This window comes from Hordeum vulgare, chromosome 4H (genome assembly GCF_904849725.1).
Source record: "Hordeum vulgare subsp. vulgare chromosome 4H, MorexV3_pseudomolecules_assembly, whole genome shotgun sequence".
NCBI classification, from domain to species: Eukaryota; Viridiplantae; Streptophyta; class Magnoliopsida; order Poales; family Poaceae; genus Hordeum; species Hordeum vulgare.
The window spans coordinates 395,233,274-395,254,074 of NC_058521.1; the positions used below are offsets into that span (position 1 = coordinate 395,233,274).

The 20,801-nt window shown below is 44.9% G+C and overlaps 2 protein-coding genes across 2 annotated transcripts; one reads left to right on the forward strand and one right to left on the reverse strand.

Moving 5' to 3' along the window:
• The first annotated feature begins 273 nt into the window (after positions 1 to 273).
• Positions 274 to 5,693, forward strand: LOC123448706 (transmembrane protein 87A). The gene is made up of 6 exons (XM_045125677.1): positions 274 to 703; positions 1,592 to 2,525; positions 2,985 to 3,080; positions 3,368 to 3,504; positions 4,234 to 4,405; positions 5,318 to 5,693. Exons 1-5 carry the CDS (start codon positions 492 to 494, stop codon positions 4,358 to 4,360), a joined length of 1,506 nt encoding a protein of 501 aa, XP_044981612.1. The 5' UTR covers positions 274 to 491; the 3' UTR covers positions 4,361 to 4,405; positions 5,318 to 5,693.
• Positions 5,694 to 10,748: 5,055 nt separating this feature from the next.
• Positions 10,749 to 18,777, reverse strand: LOC123448707 (phospholipid-transporting ATPase 1-like). The gene is made up of 9 exons (XM_045125679.1): positions 18,671 to 18,777; positions 16,317 to 18,223; positions 15,681 to 16,011; positions 14,688 to 15,537; positions 14,249 to 14,372; positions 13,381 to 13,600; positions 12,753 to 13,211; positions 12,384 to 12,671; positions 10,749 to 11,231 (listed from the first exon to the last, which is right to left on the reverse strand). Exons 2-8 carry the CDS (start codon positions 18,064 to 18,066, stop codon positions 12,470 to 12,472), a joined length of 3,936 nt encoding a protein of 1,311 aa, XP_044981614.1. The 5' UTR covers positions 18,067 to 18,223; positions 18,671 to 18,777; the 3' UTR covers positions 10,749 to 11,231; positions 12,384 to 12,469.
• Between the last annotated feature and the right edge of the window lie 2,024 nt (positions 18,778 to 20,801).

The window sequence follows — 20,801 nt, forward strand, 5'->3', positions numbered from 1 at the left end:
TGATGTGACATTGTTGCATGGAGAGAAAAATTGGGTAGTGGGTTATGGATAAATGTTAGAAAACTAATGTTAATGCAAAAACTATTATAAAAATATCTTGCTTAATTACCTAGAAAAAATCCATGCATGAGGGTATGTTTTACATAAATAAATTAATGAAAAAAATAACTTATGACTACATGTATAATTTGATGATGTGGCATTTTTATATGAAAAAGAAAATTGAGTAGTGAATTCTAGCTATTTAAGAATAGAAACGCTACTCCTTTCACCATCTTATCGCGTCCATCTCTCACTGAGAGAGGCTGGGACTGAGAGGGAACTGGGCAAGCGATGCTCTGAACACCTGATTCCTCAATATACCAAACCTTAACCACCGGGCTCACACTTCCAGCAGACGAGAGCCTCGAACCTTCCATCGCCATTCCCTTCACCTACGATACGAGAGCAAACATCTGCACGCGACGGCGTTCTCCTCTCGTACCCTCCCGATGCGGCTGCCGCGGCGAGGCGCCCGCCCGAGTCTCGCCGTTCTCGCACTCGCACTCGCCCTCGCCCTCGTGGCCCGCGGCGCGGACGCGTCCATCCATGAGTACTACGGCGGCGGCTTTGCGCCGCGCGCCAACTCATTCTTCTTCCACGGCGGCAGCGAGGGCCTCTACGCTTCCGAATCCTCCTCAAACTCCTCCAACTCCTTCATCAGGTACGCCAGGCGTCCCTTCTGGACTGGACTACTTCCCTTAGGGTTTTGCGGGGATCGGGCTGCCCCGGATCAGGCGCGCTTTGGTCGGGTGCCCGAGTTAGGATCTGATGCGCTTGTTAAGTGTTGCGTGCGCCTTTTGTTCTGTTAATGTTAAATTTCGCTAGTGTTGCTTTTTGGGCGATGATGTGTACATCAAGCGTTATGATGGGGTTTTATTTATGGGCTCCAACGTGCTGCTTGATTTTGTCCGCTCTGCTTTGAGTCTCCAGTGTTCCCTCCCGGGGTTCTAGTTGTTTCTGTTCCAATTACGTAGGTGATCAAGCGAGGATTTGTGGAATTTTATGCGCATACACATTGATCTGTTGAGATTATTGGATGCGGCTGCTTCAAGTTGCCCGTTCTCTGGACATAAATTGCTTTTTTTTTCTTGTATTGTTGTGATGCCATAGACATTAGTGAATTCATCAATTCGAGCACTGAGCTTAGTCCAGTTCTTGCTCTGTTTTGTCATATTCAGGAAATGTTACCATTATCTTCCGATAGCTCAGTACGATAATCATTGCCATGGACTTAATGTATTTATTAATCTTTCACATTCACATGCTAATGTGATTGTCGTGCTCCGACATGTGAAAGATAACGTGTGTGCTTTGCATAGACAACAAACACAACATGACACTGCTCCATTGTTTCTGTACATATTAGCACCAACTCACCAACTTTTGGGGGCATACATTTCATGAAGCATCTGTTTCACAATCATTTGTGTTGTCAAAATGCATAGATGAATAGACAAGCACAAATAAAATATGGAAATAAGAATATCAAGGGCAGATATCCTTCAGTTATTATTGAATTTTCTGCTATCTAATGGGGCTACTCTTTCAGGTTTGACATTGTTACATTTCGACGGCCCCAGGAGTCAGCAGCTAGACATGAAGAAATGCAGCAAAAGACAGGATTAGTAGAGGCTATTATTGTTGAGATCCAGGACAGAGACAAAATTGGGGGTTCTTACTTACACTCTGATGCAATATGCTGCACCCCTGAGCTTGACAAGGAGAAGTCCTGTAAAGTAGGTGAAGTTATTATACGGCCAAATCCTGATAATCCAGACTGGCCAAAAAGAATTCAGACATTCTTTGATGGTAAAAATGAAGAAACTACCATGGGAACACAGAGTGTCTCTATAAACAAAACCGGGATGTACTATCTCTACTTTATGTTCTGTGATCCTCAACTCCGGGGATTGAAGATTACAGGCAGGACAGTTTGGCGGAATCCTCATGGTTATATCCCTGGAAAAATGGCCCCGATGATGACATTTTTTGGTTTCATGTCACTTGCCTATCTTGCACTTGGGCTTCTATGGTTTCTTCAGTTTGTGAGATGTTGGAAGGATATTTTGCAGCTGCATTACCATATAACAGCTGTTATTGCACTTGGTATGTGCGAAATGGCTTTCTGGTACTTTGAGTATGCTAACTTCAATTCAACTGGGACCAGACCTATCGGCATAACCTTGTGGGCAGTTACATTTACTGCTGTGAAAAAAACCGTGTCTCGCCTTCTTCTGTTGGTAGTTTCAATGGGCTATGGTGTTGTTCGACCTACATTGGGTGGGATTACATACAGGGTCGCTGCTCTTGCTGTCATCTATTTTACTGCCTCAGAAGCCCTTGAACTTGTTGAAAATCTGGGAAACATCAATGACTTCTCTGGCAGAACGAGATTATTTCTAGTGTTGCCTGTTGCCATACTTGATGCTACCTTCATCATCTGGATATTTTCATCCCTCTCTAGAACTTTAGAGAAACTGCAGGTAGCTGCTTCACTTTCTTGCTAGTCCAAGTATTCTTCTCTAAACTGTGTTTTTGTTGTATATCAACATAGCATTATTTTGGTATTTCTGAATGGCAATACAAGGGTTCGTGCTACAGCTGTTTACATTCTAGCAAAACCCGCAGGCAGTTGTATCTTATGGTAAACAGCCAACTTATACTCCACTGTGGCCATGTCTTTCAACAATCAGCATTTGTGTTGCATGTTATTGAGTTCACATGAAGTGAACAGCTGTTACCTGTTGGTCCCCTGATGTGAACATGCCACTCCAAAAAATTGGGTTTATCCCCCAACTTGTTCAGGTCCGGGATAGTTGCTCTGCTGTGAAACTGAAACCTATACTCCCTAAAAACGTATCGATTAATTTATTGTATATTCCTTCATTTTATCCTTCTATCATATATTTTATGTACTAACCTGTCTCTGATTACACCGACAGCTGCGGAGAAGCATGGCGAAACTTGAATTGTATCGGAAGTTTACAAATTCTCTAGCAATGTCAGTGGTTATCTCAATTGCTTGGATTGGTTATGAGGTATGTGTTGGGCCAATTCTATCGTTGCAATTTGGGAAAGTAGCCACGAATGGCAAATGAATAAACTCTTGCATGCAGACTTGTCGTATGATCACTAAACATCAATTATTTAATGCAAATTGTTGGAGAACATAGAAGCAAATGCCAAACTAACTATTTTGCGCTTGTCCGCCTCCTATATGATATTGACTCATGGAGTTTTTTGCCTCTTGGGAAAATTAGTAATCACCTTTATGCAGGTTCTGTTGCTAAGTATGATCTGACTTATTTGTTTGGTCTTGAATCAGCTATATTTTAATGCAACTGATCCATTGAGCGAGCTTTGGCGAAGGGCTTGGGTCATCCCTGCCTTCTGGAATGTCCTCTCATATGTCCTCCTTGCCATCATATGCGCCCTTTGGTCACCATCTCGTAATCCAACAGGGTATTCCATCTGCTATGAAGTTCACCGTCTTCTCATTTGAGTAGAATTGTTTATTTGGGTTTGTATGTACACAATGTAGTTCATTCAGCTTGGGTACTACTCCCTCCGTCCCAAAATAAGTGTCTTAAGCTTAGTACAATTTTATACTAGAGCTAGTACAAAGTTAAGACAGTTATTTTGGGACGGAGGGAGTATTTAAGTTTCTAACTAGTCATTATGTAATCAGTCCTAGATTTGTCTCTTGCTGAGACAGTTCATATTGTTGACTAAGCTGTCAATACCATTATTGTGGAAGGTTTTTATTTATGCCCGGCCAATATGTTGTAAACCATCAGCACTTCCACAATGAAGAGATGATTTAACCTTTTTTTTTTTTTACTTCTATACATATGTTATTGCAAACATGTGCCATGCTTATCCAACAATACAATCAGTGCATTTCTAAAACTATTACTCCATTTTCCATGATATTGGTCACCACTGTTATATTCTAACTCACGGTATGACTTATAAAACGAATATATTTACAGTTCCTTCAACATGTTTACTACTTCAATATGTTTACAAATGTATTTAACATTAGTTGATCATATTATCTGTAAAAACCCGTTTTATACCTGTAGCTTAGCTTAGGTAGGATTGAAAGAATGACTTGTTCCGCATAGAGTTGTTAGTATGAACCATGTGCATAGATTTAACTTTGGTTTTTTGTGACCTTGCTGTGTACAGATTTGCATATTCAGAGGAGACAGGTGATGAGGCTGACGAGGAAGGACTCTCTCTTGTAGGCAGTGCTGTTAAAGGAACAGGAGATATGGTGAACATGCATGTGTTTACTGAGGATAAACGTGCATGAGAAGTTATTGACTTAGTGCAGCTGTACTCCTTGTGGAATGCTATGGTATGTAATCTTGTGTTTTCCAAGCATGCAGATGGCACTTTTGACTTTGAGCGCCGGAGGCAACTGCCTCTGAAATATAGTTGGATAACAAGTTAGTACATAGCATAGTAAATTTGGATTAGTTGACTCTAGGTCAGGATTAGGGCTAATAATATTCACTTGAAACTTTGTGCTACGTTTCCCTTCCACTCTAAGCATGCACATACCCCATATTCACATGTTTTTTTGCTTGTTTTTTGTGTATCATCTCCACATGTTTTATCTACATTCTGCTTCTACCCTCCCTCTATCTGTTTGTTTATACAGTACTCCCTCCGTTCCTAAATATAAGACCTTTTAGAGATTGTACTATAAACTACATACGGATGTACATAGACATATTTTAGAGTATAGATTCACTCATTTTGCTCCGTATGTAGTCTCCTAGTGAAATCCCTAAAAGGTCTTGTATTTTGGAACGGAGGGAGTACTTAAGAGAATATACTATTCTGTAGCGAACTAGCATTTGCTCGTCATTTTTCTCAGATCCACATTATATGCATAGTGGGAGGCATTCCTCTTTGACATGCTTCGGTCAGCTTAGTCCTGGGTTGCTATAGAGCAGCTATAGAAATAGAATGGAACTTCATTGTTTATTTATTCCAGCAAAGAGCTACAAACCTGTTTCACAATTGTCTGCTCCATCCCTTCTGCGAGAAAAGTTTTTTGTGTTTTTGTCTTTGCATGGAAGTTTTTGAGATAAAATTGTGTTGGAGTTCAGTTCCTGTGATTTGCAAGTCATAACCGAGCCAGTTTTTGCAACACATTTAGCATAAATATGACCACCATTGTGAAGTTTTTGAATAATGTGAGACTCACTCATCATCAATGAAGTAGTAGCATCCTAAGCAATTCCGTTGTGCCCAATTGCAGTGAAGTACCGTACTGTTTCCCTCTGGATTTATGGATAGCTGACATCTGCTGAAGGTTGCGTGCATGTATAGGTGGTGACTTTGTGTTGAAGGATTTGACTTCCACATGATTTTACCCGTCCAATGATGACTACCCGGTACAAAGAAGTTGGCAAAATAAACTAGAGTTTCAGAGCATGGAGTGTGGCTTACTGCAGTTGCTGTGGTTGGCGTGTAGACTTGTAGATTGGTAGAAGCCTACCCTGTCAAACGCTTGACTGCATCGCTCCCGCTCTGCATCGATCGAAATGATGTTGCGGCACTTCCTTGTGTATTTTTATCATATGTATGCTTATAGAACGAACTAGCAACTATATAATCATATGTGTTGATGATTTTGCCTTGTTGTTTTGGCCTTGAAGATGCTACCGACTTTGCATTGTGTTGCGGCAGTTCCTTGTTGATGATTTGTGGAGAGTCAAATTGGAACATTCCGTGCAAATCAACGCTTAGAATCTGATGCTTTTGTCTTGGAATTTTTATACTACTTCCTCTGTCCGGAAATACTATCCATTTCTTTGATGAGTATTTCTGGATAGAGTGGGTACATTTTACATGCCCCTCTCTTTTTCTTTTTCTTTTTTACCTTTATTTTCACTTATATTTTCGGCTAAGCTGGGCAGCTGCATCCACGAGCATTCATGCATTTCCGTGTGTGTCCGGACAACAAACGGACACGCATGTGCCCACTTCTGGTTCGTCTCATGCCCATGCTCATGTGGTGGACGGCCATCTACCTTTTTAAATTAATAGCAAAAGGACCCGTGCGTTGCAACGTGAGAAAAACAATTATAATCTCTAATGATGTTGATCATATTATGTCTTTAAAATTTTAGGACATTTCTTAAAATGCATGAACATTTTTTGAATTAGCAAACATTTTTTTTAATTGAACTTAAAAAATAACACACAAACTTTTTTTCAAAATCATGGACTTTTATTGTTTTCACCAACATTGTTTTCAAAATTATGAACATTTTTCTGAATATGCGAATATTTTTACAAAAATCCTGAGCATTTTTTGAATTTACAAACATTTTATATTTTCTTCAAACTTTTATTTCAAAATTCCCAGTTTTATAAATTGCAAAAGTTTTTTAAAGTTTTAAATTATTTAAACTAAAAAATGGAACAGAAAAATGAAAATAAAAAATGAGACTAAAAACAAAGGCACGAACTGTTTTTAAGATTTTTACACGGACTTTTGTTTAAAATCGTTGACTTTTTTATTTTATTGACATTTTCTCAAAGTTTAAACATTTTTTATATACAAACATTTTTCAAAACTCCTGAGTAGTTTTTGAATTCTCAAAAAAAATATGTTTTTTTGAATATTTTATTTCAAAATTCTTAGTTTCTTAAAATTGAGAAAAGTTGTTTGAAGTTCTAAGTTATTTAAAGCAGAAAAATAAAATGGAACTGAAAAGAAAAATAAAAAAAACTAAACTAAAAAAACAGGCGCCCACGCATGGGCTGGCCCAAACAGGTGTGCTGTATTTTTCCAACGCCCAGAGCGTAATATAGGAGGTGCCTACATGGGCCGGCCCAGTCCAGAGATTTTCCTGTTTGAAACGTTTTTAATGACATAGGTGGCATTGATGGGTAATTTTAGTCAACTTTAAGGGTAATTTGGATGACGTATGGAAAAAGCACTATTTGCTTTATTAAGAGGTAAGACTTCGCACGCGTGAACGATCCTCACTATCAGCCTCCCAGCCGCGAGGGGCCTCGTCCTTTTTAATGTAGAGTAGTCATGGACCAACAGTCCATACTTTTACTTTGGACCACGCGTGTCTCCTCTAAACCCGATAAGTCCAAACCCTAGCCACTGGCCGTCGGAGCTCCACCTCGTCCTCATTATCGGTCACGTGCGGCATTGGATCGACGACTACAAGGGAAAGCACAATCATGAGGTCGGGTCCTCCTCCGACCATCGCAACTGCTCCACCCCTCCGCCAAATCCACCGTTCACCATCGCCCCGTCGGTGGCCAACCCTCGCAACCGTTCGCACATGAAGGTTGGGATTTACCAGAGGTACTAGAAGACGAGGACGCCGCTATTGTGGAGCGATGCCCATCTCCCCAACTACTAGCATTTGTCAGGCCGCGTGCCCATCTCGTCGGTCCCGATCAGCGGACATGACGAGATCCAGTGTCGCCGTGCCCGCCTGCCCCCCCCCCCCCCCGATCTCCTCGACGACGCCAGGTACGACGTCGACTCTCCTTTGTGTGACCCTGGTTCCGCGACGATCACGATATGCGGAGGTAGTCATACTTTGTCGGTCGTGGTGCGAGCATGCCATGGATGAGCCAGCCGCGCGGTCATGCACAGACCCGTAGCTCACCCAACGCTTTCCCCCTCGTCGTCTCGTGTCGCCCTCACGGGTGGGTGCCGAGCCGTGGTAGCCATCCCCACCACGGGAAGAGCCCGTGCACACGTCCCCGGCCAAGCAACCACTGCAGGGGCCACCTGTCCACCTCTAGCAGCCATTGTCGTACATCGACCTCACTGGGGACGACGGCGAGGAGGATGGCGGCGTCTGAAGACGGCGGTGGCATCGAGGAAGACCATGGCGGCGAGGTCTAGTTTTTTTAGAATACTTTTTTAAAGTTTTAAGTTAAGTTTAATGTGCGCCAGAGACTTGTTTAAACAGTTTACTATTTAATCAAGTTTATTTCTATGTTTTAAAATGTCTAGTCGGCCTTTTCTTTTTTTTTAACGCGTGCCGAAAAATATATTTCTATGTTTTTAAATGTGTGGCCGGTCTTTTTTCTTTTTAATGCAAGCTGGAAAAATATGATGTGACCGCCTCCTTGGGTGCCCTAGTAGGCGAACGGATAAAATCGGACTGGACCATCCATTTTTCTAATCCAAACGAAGAAAATTCGAATAAAACGAAAGGACGACAATTGGAGTTGTTGACCAGCCATGAGCGCTCGGAACTGATGCTATTTTTGACTCTTCTAAGTTGATATTGTATGCCCTCCTGCGCTTCCATCGCCCCCCGAGGCGGCGGAGCGCCTCCACCCCTCCACCCCATCTCGACCCCCCTCCTCCTCCACCCCCTTCACCACCACCAGCAGAAGCCACATGGGTGGCGCCGGTGGCGGCAGGCGGCCCTTCCCCGCGCGCTGGGAGATGGAGTCGGGGCTCAAAGCCCCCTGAGGCGGCGGAGCGCCTCCACCCCTCCACCCCATCTCGACCCCCCTCCTCCTCCACCCCCTTCACCACCACCAGCAGAAGCCACATGGGTGGCGCCGGTGGCGGCAGGCGGCCCTTCCCCGCGCGCTGGGAGATGGAGTCGGGGCTCCTTCCTGCCCAGCGATGGTGCTGATTGGCTGGCGGCGGTCTGGCTCGGCGGGGGGGTTTCGCGGGCCTCGAGTGCCCTTGACTCGGTGGCGTGGTCGTTGTCTGCGGGGCAACGTGGTGTGCGACTGGCCAGCGGAGCCCGTTCGGCCCAGATCGGGCCCTTTCGGGCCTCATCTGGGTTGGTGTTGGTCGGTGACACGGCTCCCTGGTGGTGCGGCGAGGCGGCTGTGGTTGTGGTGGTGATGGCTCTCGCGGCTGGCGTGCTGCAGTGCGGCTGCTCAGACTGTCCGGACTCATTGGGGTCCGGCCGCGCGTGTGATGGCCTGGCAAGTCCCTGTCGCTACATCCGGTCGGCTCTGCGCGGCGGTGAAGGTTGTCCCCTCGTGTCGGCTGCGTCGCGGTTGCCCCTAAGCCTGATATCTCCTCGTCCTCCCTCTAGATCTTGTGTTGGTGGCTTCAGTGAGACGGTGAAGTTGGTGTGGTGACCGTGGTGGCACAGGCTGGTGGGCGGTATGTTAGGCAATGCATTTTCAATTGTCTGGGGTAGCGGTGGTGGTTTCGGGGCGGGATAAATCCCTAGCGGCTCGTCCGCCACCGGCGCGGCTATGCCCGTGGGCACCGTCAGACCTTCCTCAGGGGCGTCAGTGATACCCCTTCCCCACGGTCATCCGCGTATCGGGGGAAACCGTAGGATTTGTCCGGACAGCAGTGGCGTCAGCGTTGCATTCCTTCCTGAAGGTGTTGCTTAGTACGCGAGGCTTCAGAGTGCAAGGCATGCGGTGGTATTTCTTCGGAGGGTACGGCGGTTGTCAGCCATCTTGGCTTGGTTGAACTACCGGCGTCGGCATTTGTTTTTTCTTTTTTCCTTTTGGCTTGTTTGTGTTGTAACCCAGCGAATTGGTTGTATCGGCTTGTTTGTGTTGTAACCCAGCGAATTGGTTGTATCAGTTGGTTGTTTATTCATAATATAAAACGGGGAAATCCTTTTTCATTAACTGATTTGCCAAGAAGCAGCTAATCAACCGACGATGTCGAGGCCATCAAGCTAGGCTTCAACTGCAGGGAAGGAACAGTGTCCTTCATGTGATACAACTGTCGTCGACCTTCCATGCACTACTCTTCCTCGCTACTACGGCGGCGCTCACGGACGTGGCTGCTTCATGAACGTGGTGCCGGGTGCGGCCGAACTGGCAGCCTCGTCTTGGTCGTCGCTCTTGCCGAACATCTCATATGCCGCCTCGTCAAACTCTCTGTACTCTCGCCTTCTAACACCGCCTGGTTGTATAGGCCTGGTCGGCATGCAGTTGCCGGAAGCATCATGTCCATGTAGTGAGCGCGCGCCTCGCCCATGGTGATGTTGGCAATGACCGGCGCGGACGGTTTCGCCGGCTCGTCGTCAGCCGCCTCTGTCATTGGCGCGTCCGCAGCGCTGGCCTCCGATGAGCTCCAGCCGGCTGTAATTGCGGCGATCTCCTTGTGTTTGAACGAGAGGCCGTCCCACAAGGCTTTTGAGCTCGAGCAAGCCATGACTGGTGTGGTGCAGGGAGGTGGTAGAGAGGGGAGAAGGGTGGATAGATGCGGCTGGGTTTCTGACCTGGGATTAAATAGCACGCGGAGGGCAGGCCTTTTATGGTGGACGGTAGACAGACGAACGGGTGGCTCTGGAATAGGTTCGACAATCACACATGTTTTTTTTGAACGGGACGACAATCACACATGTTTAATGCAAGGAGGCAGACAACCTGGTCCTGGTGTCAGTTTAAATGCGGAGAAACATTTTTTTTTAGACAAATGCGGAGAAACATGGCATTGCACCGGGAAGCGGCACTCTAGGCCGGCTCTAGTGATTGGTGCGTCCACTTGGGCCGGTATGAATGCGTCGCTGACCAGCGTCGAATGGAAAAGCGTGCGGGCGATGAAGAAGGTTTCTTAATGGGCCAGACTAGTCGTACGCGAACGTGGCAACACCCTTTGGGGGCAATAATCAGCAAGGCAAGCAAAAGCATTAAAAAAACTTAAAAAAAGAAATCGGCAATTCAGCAATAAACCACACCCAAAATTTTAAAAAAAAAACAGTGGTAGATAATGAAATTTCCACCCTTTGTGGGACTTATACATCTTTTCCAGTGTTGGACTGAAATTTCTCAAGTTATGGATCTCACAAGGAAAATTTATCCTGTACTCCTTCAAAACGTAAAATTCCAATCGGACACATCACTAAGTCTACCTAAAACCTCAACGAGGGGGAAGAAAAGGGAAATGGTTAACATATTGTCAGGTAATACAAAAGATTTGGCAAAGTGCGAAAAGAATCTGTATCTATGTACCTCTTTATTTCCTCCTAGACACAAACTCTATCTTAAATTACAGAGTATATATCATTTCCCCCATATCTGTACATTTGTCATCTGATTGTTCACTAGCCCCACCCCCCAGGGATGAATTTGTTTGATGCCTCGCCGCCGCCGTACAGTTAGTTCTTCGCAGCTGCCGCTTCAGCGCTTTTTTCAGCCTCTTCTACAACCAGAATCTCTTGTCCTTGCCAACTTGTGTCCTCGTGTATAATCTAGGGCAGTAATTTCATAAAACAACAGGAGGCATAACCGACAGGTCAGGTAGTCCACAATGAGAACTTATCACGCTATGCTACAGGAAGAACAATATCAACTACTCCCTCCGTAAACTAATATAAGGAGGTGTTTGGCTACAGAAATGGTAACGACAACGTTAACGTAATCAGGTTCATGTTCAGGCAAAGGAATCGATTGCCATGGCTCTCCTCTTCTTGCTCGCCATGCTGCTCACCGGCCGCCATCCTCCTCGTAGATGGCCTGCTCTTGCTTGACCCCAGCCAACCAGATTCTCAAACGCCGCCGTCCGTCCGCGAAATCAAGCGCCGCCGTCCGTCTCCGAGATCAAGTACCGCCGGCCACTCACGTCTTGTGCCCCGCCAGCCGTCACCGCGCTTGTGCGCCGCCGGCCGCCTCCGATCACAAGCTCCGCGGGCTACTCCGATCTCGGCGGAGAGGAGGTGCTGACGGACGAGGAGGAGGGGGTCGTATGGGGACTAGGAAGGAGTGAGCTCAGGAGGGGAGGAAAAAGGGTCGTGCGGGGGGAGTGGAGGGAGCGGTACTGCAGTTACCGGAGGGGGGTGGGCGGTATCGATCGGTAACTGGGCTGCATCCGTTTACGGAGGGATGTGTTTACAATGTGGATTAAACAAACGCATGTAGCGTTTTCTGTTTACGCTGTAAAGGGATTACGGGTAAATATCTCTGAAACAAACACCTCCTAAGAGTGTTTAGATTACTAAAATATTGTTCTACATGCTCTTATCTTAGTTTACGGAGGGAGTATAAGAGTGTTTCGATCACTACTTTAGTCATCTAAACGCTCTTATATTTCTTTACAGAGGGAGTATAAAAGTGGAAGTCACACAATGGGATGTTTGTGCCTAAAAAATACTGGAAATAGTTGTCGAATAGGAATAGCTGAAACTGCAGCACGTGTGATTTTTCAATCTTCAACCTACAGAAACACTGCTAGCTCATGATTGCAGACAGGACGTTGTTACTTTTTATGATCTACTAATACAAAGTCATAAATGCATAATTCGACTGCAGTTAAGTGATGCAAACTGTGCTCTTGCGTGTGTCTAAAAACATGATAGTAAAATAAACTAAATAATAATCATATGGCAGTCATGAATAAAGCTTACCTTTTTTTAACAAAAGATCAGCTCAACAAATGAATCAATGCAGTTCCCAAACTGGGTGATGAACTAACTGCATGAAACCATTGTTGTTAGCTGATATCACTTTCAGGCCTTGATCGACACTGTTGAGGCAGCTTCTTTAACAACTCAGCTTCTCTTGCTATTTGAATATCAGATGGCCAGAAGGTCTCATATATTACTTTGCAAAGAAACCGGGGAAGCAACCCCAAGACTATTATGAGGCAAACACTAAGCCAGTAAGTTCTTGAAGCAGCCATATTGTATAGTGTCCTGCCAAATATAAGATTCTTAGACTTTGTCACCTTTAGACAACATGAGAGGGGTCAAGAGAGCAAAACAGTGAGAACTCACCCGTAATTAGGGAATATAGGTATAGAATCTATTAACACCATGCACAAAAACGTTGCAGCTATAGAGCCCCATATGGCAAGATGGGTTATAAGCACCCAACGTTGAATGTCCATGGCCAGATGAATATTGACCAGTATAACCACCGCAATTGTCCATAAACTTCCCATACTCCATATGTCCATCGTACTGATACTGTATGTGAAGAAAGGTACATAGAAAAGGACGAGGCTTTGCCACAAGGTATCTAGCATTGTGATCCAGAAGAGTGTCATATTGTACCCCTCATTTCGAAGCCCTGCCTCATATAGTCTCGGATAATAAAGAAGAGTATTGTGACTCAAGTCCTTGTCTAGAATACCAACCACCACTGTGGGAACTGATGTGTAGATAAGGGAATAGAAAACACTACTCCAATCTGTTAGCGCAAGAGTTGCGGAATATGCAGTGTGCAAGATATACCTACATCAAATCATTTAAAAATTAGATCAACCTGCATAAGATGCCAAGAAAGGCAAAAAGGGACGGAGAATGATGGTTCTTATATTCTCACATTTGAATAGTCACTAGATGACACATATATACTTTAGCTTACAGCATAGGAGAAAAGCATAGAGGAGGGAATATGTACCAGAAGAGCATTAGCACAAAGACAGCATTCCGATAGAAGTTGTAGAGAATCATGTACGCCATACGCTGATAATTCCAGTGCCCATGTACAAGAAGCAATCTCTTCAAAAAGCGGAACTGCCCCATAGCAAAATCTGAAGCCATCACTGCTTGACGACCTTCTTGACCACATATACCAACACCAACATCAGCCATCTGTATCATTGAAACATCATTTGCCCCTACAAACAGAGAACAAGATCACAAAAACCAGACTATCAATATGAACATGAGCAGAGGCCAAATAGTGTAGAAAACAGTTAGCCGTGTCTCCAAGGTGACAAAAAAATTGGCAAGTTTGATGTACAGCAAAAACTTAAGGCATCATCCTAGAGTATCGTATTATTTTATCTCAATTGCAACGGACAGAAATGATTTGTGGCTCTGTACTAATTGTCGGGTTAAGCCGATAGGGTGCTTGTTATTGTATAAACTCGCATAAACTCTTACCAGTATATAGCTGAACTGCACAGATATGCAATGCACGAGATGATGGCCAGGATACAACAACAACAAAAAGCATTCAAACACCTAAGATACAACAAAGCGTAGGTGCAACCATGTGTTGCCAGTATTCAGACTATCATTCGTCTGGTGATGCAATCAAATAAAAAACTTTTAGCGCCAACACTCATGATGTGGTCCAACTATGGGATGAAAACTAAAAAGAAACAAATCACCAACAAAGTTCGCATTCTAGTTCAAACCAGTTATCATCACTAGTAACTTCCACTAGATATTTTACCATTCGACGAGCCAATTAATACATAAGGAAGACTACGATACGCTCAATAACAACATAGCAACATGAATCAGATGCAGAATCTCACCATCACCGATTGCCAAGGTCATGTCACTCGTCCTGCTTTTAATCAGATCGACAATTCCAGCCTTTTGTAGAGGAGCAACACGGCAGCAGATGACAACTTTACAGGAGGTTGCCAAGTCAAATAACTGCCAAATAGAAAGTTGACAAAAATGAAATTATTGCTTTAAGTATGATGACAGGTATTTTTGTAAGTGAACTTGAACTAAAGATATTGACTATATGTTTGACCAACTGAAACAGAACACAAATATGTGTATTATTATTAGTAGAATTTTTGTAAGTGAACTTGTATTAGTTACATGTGCAGCCATGGTGTGCGCACTAAAATAGCAACTACTATTGCTGAACTAAAGCTATTGACTATATGTTTGACCAATTGAAACAGAACACAAAGATATGTATTATTATTATTAACAAATAAACAGGATATGATCACAAACCTCTGATTCAAGATCTTTCTCTAGAATATACACAAGGGAGTTCCCATCAATTATCAGTGCTAACTCGGCATCATCAAAATTTGGTGATTCCTCAATGTTTACTGACTTGTCATTAGCAATAACTCCAGTCAACTGGAAATTTTGTATTCCACTTTCAGATGCTTGGCCATTAGAGGACCTTAATTTTGAAACATCGCCGTTATGCAGATCTTCCACATCTTGCTTTCCAAGGTCAGCCGACTTGATTCCAAATTTGGCTTTAGCGTCAGCTAGAAGGCGCCTGCATTCAATCTCTGACGAACCATTTATGATAATTGAATGCATACCTTGAGTTAATAATCGACATGATAAACCAATCGATATAGCAGTTTCTTGCTTATCCCCTGTGAGAACCCAAACCTTGATTCCAGCCTGACGGAGGGACTCAATAGCCTCAGGCACACCATCCTGCAACTTATCTTCAATTCCAGTTGCACCCAGAAGAGTCAAATCACACTCTACAAGGGCTGCCGCCTGACGGAGCTTTGCCGATCTCTCTGTCATGGAGGTGCTAGCTTCTTCGTACCTTTCCTGCCATTCGCTGAATTCTTCATTGCTCAGGTACTTCGAGCCAATTACTAAGGTTCGTAGACCCTCTGAGGAATAACTTGACAAATGATTTTCTGTAGTTTCTATAGTTTTGGCGTGCAAAGAGTCAAAAAGTCCATCATGGTTCCTGGTCTTCAAAATATTAAGCATTGAAGTATCAGCACCCTTGACAAGAACTTTCACAGTGTCGTCTGGAAATCTTACAACAACAGACATTCTTTTTCTCACACTATCAAATTCATGCAGACCAAGAACATCCAACCTGTTTGTGACAATGAAATTGTTTCATGAAATACAGGTAGAAGATTGTCAACAGGTACAAAATGCATTGCATGGTCAACGGGGGCAGAAATTAAAGGTAGCTTAAATGTTCTCAGAAAGAACAAAGAATGTTCTAGTATTTACCTTATCCTCTCGCCCTGAACATCTATAACAATGTGGCCAGTTGTTCTTTCAACAAGCTTGTATCCATAAGCAGAAGCTGCAATTACTAAGGCCTGCTCATCAGGCGATTCGCCCTGGTAATCAATTGCACCAACCTCACTTACTTCATTGGTCAAATCGGGAGAACCTCCTGTGCTAACTGGAATGACAGTATTGCATGCAGCCAAAGTAAGGAAAAAATCGTGGGCTGCGAGTCTTTCCTCCCCAAACAATGGCTGTTTCAGAAGTGCCAAGAGTAGTGCATCAACATTGATTTCTGACTTGGGCTTCCTGTCATGTTGTCTCGATGACTCTGCAGAAGGATACAAACTTAAGCATTTATAGGTACACGATCAAATACAAGCTTTACTTGTGTCTTTACTAGTTTCAAAGTTCCATTTTCGATGAACTAGAAACTTGAACTTTCACTACTTTGAGCTAATTAAATTAAGTACAACAGGTAGTAATTCAGCCTGGAGAAATATGGGTCTAGTTGCATATGCCAATCTATCACCAATCATCTAGGTTTTTATTAGTTACCACAGGGATGAAAGACTGATCTAAAACAGAAAGAAAAAACTGCAAAATGGATTTATAGAGAAAAAATAGTTAACTTGCCTGCAATGGTTATTTCATGTGACGAGTCACTAGTGACCTGCAAGGAGCTCCCATAATTCCTCCCATAGATGCTGGCTTGCTGAAATTCCATTTTATTTTGAGTCAAGGTACCTGTTTTGTCAGAAAATATATACCGTATTTGGCCTAGGTCTTCATTGATATTCAATGACCGGCACTGAAATCTCGAACCTGAACTACTGTCATACATCCGAGTGTCTCCAATCATGAAGTATGACTGCCCCACTCTAACTAGCTCCATGGTGATGTATAATGATATTGGTATCATTATCTGAAAGATAATCACAGAACTCAAGAAGGAGAAAAATATCTCCAATGCAAGGCCATAGAACTCAAAATCCTTTCTGTTTTCCCGGCCAAAGGTGAAGTACTTTCTCCTGTAGTATGGTAGTGCGTCAAGGTTTTTAGTATTCTTAAATAACCATACACCCATCCCTGTTGCAACAACTGAGCATGTGATCAAGAGGAAAGCTGATAACCAAAGGGTTTCCCTGTTCATGTAACTCTCTAGATTGCTGCTCTTTGAACGGGATATTGTACTGTTTAGCATAGCTTTTGTCTCCTGACCAGCATAGACGACTACCCCGATAATCCATTCTGTGTTTTTGAGCTGGCACCCACGCAATACAATGTTAGATTGGCCAAGCGGAATCCTCTGACTATTCAACTCCATGGTAGCTGTAAACTCATAGATATTTCTGTTAGGCTGCTCACATTTGATCAACCCTAAATATGAGCTGTTGCTTATCATGGTAACAGTTTCCTGGCGAGCATACCTTGTTTTCAGGTTTGACTCGCCATCCAAATTCATTGTTTGGATGTAAGCTATACCATTTGGATCACTTGTACTCAACAGGACCATATCACATGGCATTGTTTCATTGGAATGAATTTTGACAACCTCCCCCGCACAAATGTGTTTCCATTTTTTTGACCGAAAATCACCATGTTGAAGAACAAGTGCCTCTCGGTTATTTTCATTCCTGTCAGATCTGTGACGACGCCAGTCTTCATAACCATCTTTTATAGCAGTCACAAACAACACAAAAAGTAGCGGGAACAATGAAGCGGTCCTTCCAAACACAGCTAAAGGAGGCAGCTGGTTAAGAGCAGCAATAACTAGGAAGTATACATAAGCCAGCCGATGGAACTGGATGAAGAGGTTCTTGGGCAGGAAAGTAATCAAAGTATACTTGCTTGTCCGAATCTCATTTCCTGTAAATTCATATCTGTCGTTTGTTCTGTCGGGATCATTGATGTAAATTAGCCTTGGGTCATGCTCTTGCTCAGATGAAAACAGGTCTTCAAAATGCGAGCTCTTGTTCCTGCCCCTCGGGGGTCGATTTGGTTTCTCCTGGGAGGAAGATACTACTCCAACCTCTAGGGATGATGGAGAGCGCTGCATCTCCATTACACCACCCCAAGAAATCTTCCGTTGCCTCTCCTTCTGAGAGCATTCCACCGAGAGACGATGGAAGAAATGCGAATCAGCAGACTGGAAACGCTCTGCCACCCTGCTCACATCAGACTCCTCCGGACAATGCCTTGGTATGGCATCCCCTTCATCCACAAAATTAACAGAAGCAGTGTCGCAATCCTCATACACTGAGGAAGAGCATGAATCAGCACGGCAGAGGCATGAGCCCACCGATGACCGAGCAGGAGCCGTATGCTTTGAAGGCGAGTCTGCACTTCCGGATGATGACAGGAGCAAGGGGTCAACGGTACTCATATATAACTGCCGTGCACATGCATCATCCCAGTAAGCAACCAAGTTACCAGAAGGGCAAGTTCACAGAGGACTTGAGCACACCATGTGCCGCACACATCTCATACTTGACGATTCTGCACCATGGACACCTTGAAGACCACAAGATTTCTTCAGCTTACTGAAAGAAAAAAAGAGAGTTGGAGTTGAATTTTTCTCAGCTTATGATTATTGTGAGATCGACAGCTGAAAAAAGAATTGGAGCATAATAAACAAGCTAATATTACTCAAAGCTGGGTTAAAACATTTCAACGAGCTTGACTTGAATGCAGGTAACTTAAAATAGAGCAGCTAAATTAGCACGAACTAAACGTCATTAACCCCCCCCCCCCCCCCACACACAAAAGCATGGCACCACTTGCGCCCTCAACAACTGATACGAAACAGACCAGAGATTTTGGTCGCGGAGCTAGTAAATCCTTTACTCAAACTCTCTAATATCTGAGCTATACCTCGAAGCTGGATCAAACAATCAACGCCTCTTCCAGTAAAAAAAAAACAAGAAAAAAGATCTCAGATCGTGCCAAAGGGGGACAACCGGGGGACCAGACAGAAACAGGACACGCACCAAAAAGGAGGTCTCCGGATCGGACCAAACCAATGCCGAGCTGAAAGGCTCGGGCCTCGCGGCGCGGGTTGCGGGGCGGCGGATCCGCGGCGCGCTTCCGCGGATCTGACGGCGCGGCGACGGCGGCGGCGGCGGCGGCGGAAGCGGGGAGCTCCCGCGGTCGGATCCGGAGGCGGTCCGCCTAGGGCCTGGAGGCGCCGACGGCGACGAGCAGCAGGAGGATGAGATGGAGGAGACGGCGGGGGTGTGTGGTGTGGGAAGTCTTTTTTCCTTTTCCTTTTTTCCGCGCTCGCTGGCTTGGCTGGCTGGCGAGATCGGGGAGGAGAGGAGGAGAAGGTGGTACGGCGCGTAGGCGTAGGCGTAGTGGTAGACGGGTGGAGGAGCGCGAATTATTCGCCCAATCTACCTCTGATTTCTACGATTGTGTACAGTTGCATTTCTCGGGTATTCCCGTTCTGCCCATGGGGCCCCTCGGTGGGTTCTTGTTTGGCGGTTAAAATCTCAAGCTGCTCAACCTCTTTCAGCTCAACTAATTTTCCGAAAACAACTCGCCTTTATCGTGTAATTTCCATGTGCTTTTTTCAAAAAAAAGTTTATTCAAAACTCCCCTATTTTTCATTTATAAAAGTCAGGAATTTCCGTGAAAATGACGTTCAAGATACATTCAGGGCTTGTTCGATTAATCCCCACCACAAAAGGATTGAAAAGGATTGGAAGGGATTGAGGTGGAATTTGACTTACACGGAATTTAATCCTCCCCAATCCACTCCAATCCCCTTCAAATCTGTTGCAACCGAACATGGCGTCAGGAGGCTCACGTAGCCAAACATTATACAGATTATTTCCTACACCTAACTTAACTAAGCTAGGAGCTACACCATTTGTTGATTTCTTGACCTAGCTCACTTTTCATCTTTGACATGAGTCCACTAGGCCAACTGCCCCAACATTAATAGGTCCATGTCATGATTTCAAAGTTTTGCAACAACTTTGCAATCCATCTCGATACAAGGCTATCAGCATTCAATTTCTTCGACATTAGCATTGCCGGCCTACACGCTCGAAGCTCGATCCTAGCTGGGTCCGAATCTTGAGGAAACAAGTCGCATGCTCCTCCTAGATAAGTGTAACAGTCCGGAACCGTCGCTTCAGAAGATTGCCCTTTTAGCCCATTGTTGTCGTGTGATTTAATTGTTTGTCGCATTTATCATCGCATCATCCGCATTGCATCGGCATTCCGTGACCGTCATATTTTCAAACTTGCATCCGTTATTAGTTGCGAGTTCTCTCCTTTTTGTCGCTGGCCATTTTGAGACCAACCACACACGCACGCACCCGCGGCATTATTAAAAAATTATTTTTAAAAGTGTGTATATTTTTTCTTGGATTGGGTTGAAACTTGACGTGCAATCTTAATATAGTGTAGGTAGGCAGCCGACAAACCTCCAGGACGAAGCCCCGCCGTGCCATCCTCGCCGCCGACAAAACAGGAAGTTGCCATGGCCGCGTGTCACGACCTCGCTGTCGTGCTCGAAAGCCATCGAGGATGGACAGATTCGGGAGGCTCCGTTGCGGATCCGACCACCCTTGCCATCCTCGTCGTGCCGGAGGCCTACCGAGAAGCTCGCGCCGCCGACCAGGACCTGCGAGCGCCCGTGCTTCTGCACGCGGAGGAAGATGAGCGCCAGCCCCAGTGTGCGCCACGCCTCCCCTGGCCCAGCTCTGCGGCCTCTCCAGTCCCAGCTTCGCGTTCCGGCTCAGCCGAAGCTAGCTTCAGGCGCAGCCCCAGCCGGCCTGCCCCGTCGCCGCCTGGGCCGCGAGCCGTCAAGGCCCAGCCGCAACCCCTCCTCTCCAAGTCGGGCCAGGCTCGAGGTGAGCCCCCCCCCCCAGCTGAGCTATCCTTCGCCCTGAGTGTCATATTGTGTATTGCGCCACTGATAGTTTGGCCCGTTAGCTAGATTCGTCCCATGTCCGGTTTTTCCCCGCGTGCGAATTGTCTAATTAGCCCGGGATTTTAAAATTGCAGAATAGATGCATGAGTTAAAATGCCCATAACTTTTGAACCGTCCATCGGATGAAAATATTTTAGATATGACTAGCACACATGCCCGTGCGTTGCAACGGAAAAAAA